Raw genomic sequence first — 7,237 nt, 5'->3', positions numbered from 1 at the left:
CGTATTGATTTAAAGTCGTTACCTGTAATTAAATGTATTGATTTAAAGTCGTTATCTGTTGTTAAATGTATTGATTTAAAGTCGTTACCTGTAATTAAATGTATTGATTTAAAGTCGTTACCTGTTGTTAAATGGATTGATTTAAAATCGTTACCTGTAATTAAACGTATTGATTTAAAGTCGTTATCTGTTGTTAAATGTATTGATTTAAAGTAATTACCTGAAGTTAATTGAATTGATTTAAAGTCGTTACCTGTAATTAAATGTATTGATTTAAAGTCGTTACCTGTAGTTAAACGTTTTGATTTAAAGTCGTTACCTGTTGTTAAATGTATTGATTTAAAGTCGTTACCTGTTGTTAAATGGATTGATTTAAAGTCGTTACCTGTAGTTAAATGTATTGATTTAAAGTCGTTACCTGTAGTTAAATGTATTGATTTAAAGTCGTTACCTGTAGTTAAATGTATTGATTTAAAGTCGTTACCTGTAGTTAAACGTTTTGATTTAAAGTCGTTACCTGTTGTTAAATGGATTGAATTGGAGCAAGAATGATGGGAGTTTCCTGCTAAAACATCATCAACTGAATAGTTAATATGTGGAAATGTTGATCCCTGTATTGTTGGGTAGGGTGTGGTATAGGGATTCCATTGTCTCTCAGCACTAGCAAATTGTAAGGCTTGAACTGGATCTGAAAAGTAGATGTATAAAATACATTGGAGACAGCATTATGTGATATTGACTGGAGACAGTATTATGTAATATTGACTGGAGACAGTATTCGAAAGGAACAGTTGGGGAAGATTGTATACAAACATGTTTGGTTTTCAAGTTAACATACTTTACTAGTCCAAGTGATTGACATCTTTGATGCATATAAAACATAAACAGGAGATCTGACTGTTCCACAATCCACAGCAGTGTCTGGAATCGATCCAGATGTAAGAATGTTCATGAATATATTATGTAAGGAGTATCAGGTAAAAACTCAAATCAAAGTTTCAGATAATCTACAAAAACATCAAGTAATGATCCAGTTTCAAGTACAAGAATGTTAATATCAGGAACAGATTCGTATCCAAGTGTGACAGGAAACTTCAGATCTTTCTTTAAATTCATGTTCGTCCTTTTAGTTTGGAGGATCTTATAATATGACGGTTAATCCATTTCTCGTCGGTAAAGAGTAGCCCAAGAGTTGGCGGTGGGTGGTTTTGATTACCTGCCTTCTCTATCGTGATTTTGACGGTTACTTTTGCGACAAGGAAAATGTACTTTTGCACTATTTCTGATTTTTCAGTCTGTGAGAACCTAAGATAATTACTTGGCATTATAATAGATTACTAAAGTAACGAAAAAATTAGCAGAAGTCGTGAAGTCGGGATCGGTGTCAGGCTTCATTGATCAGTCCCAGATGCCATTTCCACTCGGCCGTATAGAGAGAGTAACATAGCCATTGATGCTAAATTAAAGGTGTTTATGGATGCGTACAGTTCCCCGTGGATGGGTTCTGAAGAGGAAGTGGCCATTTTTAATCAGACGTCATGGGAATGCAGAGGCAGCGGAAATCGGGCCTCAGAATGTCAATTTCGGTATATTTTACACATTAACATTTGAATGCAGAAATGTATGGAGTTCAACTTTTTAAGATGGAAAGCCTTGCGACAGGTTATACAGACCGCTTGAGACGAATCAATATGGAGAAACAAACTTGGAATGAGATTCACAAATGGTGCAAAAGTTTGCATAAAATTACCTTTAACATACAGTTTAACTCGTAAAACGTTGATTAAAACAAAACAGTTGATACAAAATTACCTTTAACAAACAGTTTAACTCGTAAAACGTTGATTAAAACATAAAACAATTGATACAAAATTACCTTTAACATACAGTTTAACTCGTAAAACGTTGATTAAAACATAAAACAGTTGATACAAAATTACTTTTAACATACAGTTTAACTCGTAAAACGTTGATTAAAACATAAAACAGTTGATACAAAATTACCTTTAACATACAGTTTAACTCGTAAAACGTTGATTAAAACATAAAACAGTCTATACAAAATTACCTTTAACATACAGTTTAACTCGTAAAACGTTGATTAAAACATAAAACAGTTTATACAAAATAAACTTTAATATACAACGTAGAACGTTGATTAAAACATAAAACAGTTTACACAAAATAAAAGTTAACATACAGTTTAACTCCTAATACTTTGAATATAGAACATACTTAACGTGTACGGATTGCTCAATACGTTATATTAAATAATTGTTTATGTTCCATCCAGCAACTCATGAATACAGTTTTACATTACTTGATGTTCGTTGGTAATTTGATGACACCTGAAATTTCTCCTTTCTAGGAAGGGTATGTAACAAAATATTCATACACTCAGATTATAAGAATATGTTTAGATCGGGAATTTAGGAATACCAAGACTGGGATATCCCTCGATCTTTATGGCATTAGAAAACAAAGAAATATGTATCAAGTTAAGATATCAGGACCATTCACAAAGAGACCTGAAACAAGTTGTACCATAGACCTGTCAAACAAACTGTGGCGTCTTGTAAAAAGTGAGAATCAATGTACACAACAGAGGTAACATCTGTCCATGTGCCCCAGGCAACAGTAAAAACCGTACTCAAGGAGGACACAAGTCCCTTGTAAGCAAGTTGTTTCCATGACATTTGCTAAGTCTCGAGCAACTGGAACATGAAATTAGTAATCAATCTATTCAATACGAATATATATTTGTCAAGTCACCAGAATATGGATTTCTATGCGATCACACTTTTGAAAAGGACACTGAGAAAGCATCGTCCTCTACTCTAGATGGATTATAGAAAGCTTTTAAGGAGTAATGTGCACTTTAGACATGACATATCGACGACGGAGCCTTTTGAAATATAAATTACGCATCAAGATTATTGTAAACATACATGGTGACCAGACGTGAATCTCCAAAATCATTTTAACATAACGTACTTAACATTTGTAGTTAAATTCATCCTAAGTTGTTTACAATGTAACAATAGCTTGTACAAGAAAGAAAAATCGCTATATTTCATTACGAGACCAATAAAACGCTTTGCATTCTTTGTAGGTGTTGTTGAATAGCTAAGAAGACAGTTTGATATATTATCAATATTATTATTTATCCTATCTTACGAATTCTCAACCTTTCTGAAACACATTTGTAATAAAAACTTTAATTTACCATCATTAAATAACAACAACAAGAAGAAACGGTTGTTGTTTAATGTCTCAGATTAGAGTGAAACAAGTAGTGGCACGCATGAAATCATACTGTAAACAATGATGACCAGTGTCGACTGCTCCTCCTTAAACCGAGTCATTATTGGGGAAACACTATTTGTTAGAGGGAAGAAAACAAGCTGTAATGATGATGATTATTAGGATCGTTTGAGGCTCTCCAACGAACCCATTCCCTGCTGTACATCTGAACAACATTTCTAGCTGAAGAACGTTCACTTCGAACCTGTCTTTCTCCAAGTCATTTAAAAAATGTCTGCCAAATCGTTTTTCTTTACTTTCGGTACTTTCCTTTAATACTCATTCAAGATGTTTTGGAATAATATAACTCTTGTTAATATGTATTTAATGAAGATAAATGTACACTAAAAATGTCTTAATGATGATAGTGAAATATATAAGGGTTAGACAAATAATGTATTTATCAAATTGACTCGTTCATATTCTAGAGAAACTTGCCGGAGATAATTGTTTAGATGGTTCAAAACCTACTAGACATCCTGAAACTTTCAACTTACTTTAGCTATAATTCGCTTTCTATATTGAAGTACTCCATTCTGCATGAAAAGACTGAGGTTGACATATAAAACTGTATATAACGTAAACTAGCATAAAATACCGTCAAAAATGACGGGAAGCTGTTCTGTATGAAGCTGGAAATACAAAAAAACAAATATAAGATTTCATGTCCCAGGAACATACTACATATTAATCTTGAATCCACTGAATAAACATGCTACTTTGGATAAAATATTAAAACGATGACCATGTGATTACATACAGATAATTCAGTCTGTTTTAACAAAGCCTATTTATTAATAATTCCCAAGTATAGACTTGCGCTAATTTTTGACTTGTTTTTCACAGGCGTCGATAGGGTGCGAATGCACTTTCGTAAGTTCGATTACAGGAGCTTTCCCGAGTTCTCTATTAGGATCCCACCAAGCTTGACGTCATAATGATGTGAATGATGTGGTGTCACACACACACACAACGCTATGCCTGATCCAGTCCTTGGAACTTCTTCCTTGACAGGCTTTTATATAGCAGAAAAGGTGCCGAAATTTAGGAACGGCCAATCAAAGGAGGGGGTACTATAGTAGAAAAAAGGGGAAATGGACTCGTGTATCTCACGAAATTCGGAGAAATCGAGCGTGACCAACTGACTGACCGACCGACACTTGGCTTTTATAATATTAATAAAGATAGGATAGTTACAGAGATAGAGAGAATGAGTATTGAAAATATTCGATATTTAAAACTCATTATGTAGTTGAAGAAAAAAAGAAACCATTCTTGAATGATCATATATCAAATCATCACACCCTCGTCAGAAGGTCTGAAGTAACTATTGTTTATTGTATATTATAACTGTACCTTCGTCAGAAGGTCTGAAGTAACTATTGTTTTATTCTACGGTATAATTATACCCTTGTCAGAAGGTCTGAATTAATTTTTGTTTTATTGTATATCATAATTATACCTTCGTCAGAAGGTCTGAAGTAACTATTGTTTTATTTTATGATATAATTATACGTTCGTCAGGAGGTCTGAAGTAACTTTTGTTTTATTGAATGTATAATTATACCTTCGTCAGAAGGTCTGAAGTAACTATTGTTTTATTGTATGGAATAATTATACCTTCGTCAAAAGGTCTGAAGTAACTATTGTTTTATTGTATGGTATAATTATACCCTCGTCAGAAGTTCTGAAGTAACTTTGTTTATTGTATATTATAATGATACTTTCGTCAGAAGGATACAATAAAACAATAGTTACTTCAGAGTATAATTATACCTTCGTCAGAAGGTCTGAAGTAACTTTTGTTTTATTGTATATTATAATTATACCTTCGTCAGAAGGTCTGAAGTAACTTTTGTTTTATTGTATATTATAATTATACCTTCGTCAGAAGGTCTGAAGTAACTTTTGTTTTATTGTATGGTATAATTATACCCTCGTCAAAAGGTCTGAAGTATCTATTGTTTTATTGTATGTATAATTATACCTTCGACAGAAGGTCTGAAGTAACTATTGTTTTACTGTATGGTACAATTATACCTTCGTCAGAAGGTCTGAAGTAACTATTGTTTTATTGTATATTATAATTATACCTTCGTCAGAAGGTCTGAAGTAACTATTGTTTTATTGTATGGTATAATTGTACGCTCGTCAGAAGGTCTGAAGTAACTATTGTTTTATTGTAGAAGTTAATCACTTGAGCATTTGTTGAAGAAATCCTGATCGAGTGGTTTATAAGTCCACGTCTAATGATAGCTTTCTATAGCAGCTGACGTAATGTGGAAGTTAGTGGTAAAACGTATACGTCGAAGAAACCCCACAGGTCTTCATTATGACCGGTTAACCGCGAGACGTCCCTTCTCTACGTTTATTTCGCTGTACACTGGCACTGACGACTTGCTGGGCGCCATGCTATTGACAAAGCAATTTGCTTCAGTTGTCTCTAATCGTTCATCTTGGATTGATAAATTGTTCTTCTTATGAAGCTGACGGTCTTGTTTAGCTTTTAAATCCCTCTGTACCGGAATGGTAAGGCTTAGCTTCTCGTGGCATTTATCACTTGCTTGTGTTGGCGAAAAACCAGAATAGAATAGAAGAGAAGAGACGATATGTCTTACGTCAGAAGTTTGAAATGAAACTATGACACGTGATCAGTTCAAAACCTTCAGGCGATTCCGTATGTTTATAATATCACAGAGAGAAGAGGCTGTTGGAAAAGATCGTTAGGGTATGCTTAGAAATAACGCAGAAACAAACTATCTGAAAACAAAAGGCAGAATCCGATAATCTGTACGGCATCATATATAGATAAATGACAGAACAAAAAGAAACGTTCTAGCGAAAACACCTTTAAAATGTGTAAGACGTTTGGACCTATCTACTGAACAAATGTCTGATCCAATGATAAACTTGTTTCAAATTCATTAAGCTTACTGAAGTGACGAAATAGGTTTATCTTCGTCCTCGTAAATATATATACAGGGGCGGTTAATAAATGAATCCTTATATATGAAGATGCTATATCATATACAGGGATGATTATAAAGGAAAAGAACCAGTGAGTGAAAACAAAGGCGATCGTGTTATAATATGCCATCCACAGTACACCTGCTTTATCCTGTGCCGACGACGCCTTTCGTACAATACCACGACCCACCAGGCCGGCTAGCATGTGACAGGTATTTTTATTTCACCAATACGAGGCTGGTGATTTAAATAATAACGTATTATAGTGTAATGACTATTTGAAAGAACAATGAAGTCTGTCAAGAAATGACGGTAACTTCACTTAAAGAAAATAACATACTGTGATAAATACTGTACCAAGTCCAAGCCGTTCTCAGTGAAATTGTATTTTAAGGTATAATGATTTTCGAACATTTTTTTCTTGATATATCACCCTGTGTATACGTACCTTGTGTATGTGAAACTAATCACACAGAAACACGAGGCAGCATGGGAACCCTCAACGATATAACGTGCCCTTCTTTCAGCATCTAACGCTTCTATGGTACTTGGTACCGTACAGATTCAAAGAAAGAGTGTGTTTGGAGCCATATAGTCCAGCATTTAACGTTTCTATGGCACTTGGTACCGTACAGATTCAAAGAAAGAGTGTGTTTGGAGCCATATAGTCCAGCATTTAACGTTTCTATGGTACTTGGTACCGTACAGATTCAAAGAAAGGGTGTGTCTGGAGCCATACAGTCCAGCATTTAACGTTTCTATGGTACTTGGTACCGTACAGATTCAAAGAAGGGGTGTGTCTGGAGCCATACAGTCCAGCATTTAACGTTTCTATGGTACTTGGTACCGTACAGATTCAAAGAAGGGGTGTGTCTGGAGCCATACAGTCAAGCATCTAACGTTTCTATGGTACTTGGTACCGTACAGATTCAAAGAAGGGGTGTGTCTGGAGCCATACAGTCAAGCA

General features: G+C 34.4%; 2 protein-coding genes across 2 annotated transcripts in view; both read right to left on the bottom strand.

The window, feature by feature from the left end:
- The window catches only part of LOC111088958, a 4,195-nt gene extending 3,503 nt beyond the window's left edge, over positions 1-692 (bottom strand). The window contains exon 1 of the mRNA XM_022400405.1: positions 518-692. The gene's annotated coding sequence lies outside the window, so the exon portion shown is untranslated. The remainder of the gene's footprint in view (positions 1-517) is intronic.
- A 3,211-nt stretch (positions 693-3,903) lies between these two features.
- The window catches only part of LOC106471788 (runt-related transcription factor 1-like), a 25,785-nt gene continuing 22,451 nt past the window's right edge, over positions 3,904-7,237 (bottom strand). The window contains exon 3 of the mRNA XM_022400404.1: positions 3,904-3,935. Coding sequence (XP_022256112.1) covers positions 3,904-3,935 — 32 coding nt within the window. The remainder of the gene's footprint in view (positions 3,936-7,237) is intronic.

Source organism: Limulus polyphemus, unplaced genomic scaffold (genome assembly GCF_000517525.1).
Source record: "Limulus polyphemus unplaced genomic scaffold, Limulus_polyphemus-2.1.2 Scaffold4858, whole genome shotgun sequence".
NCBI lineage: Eukaryota > Metazoa > Arthropoda > Merostomata > Xiphosura > Limulidae > Limulus > Limulus polyphemus.
Note: the sequence above shows the minus strand (reverse complement) of the source record. Positions and strands in the feature narration are given on the sequence as shown.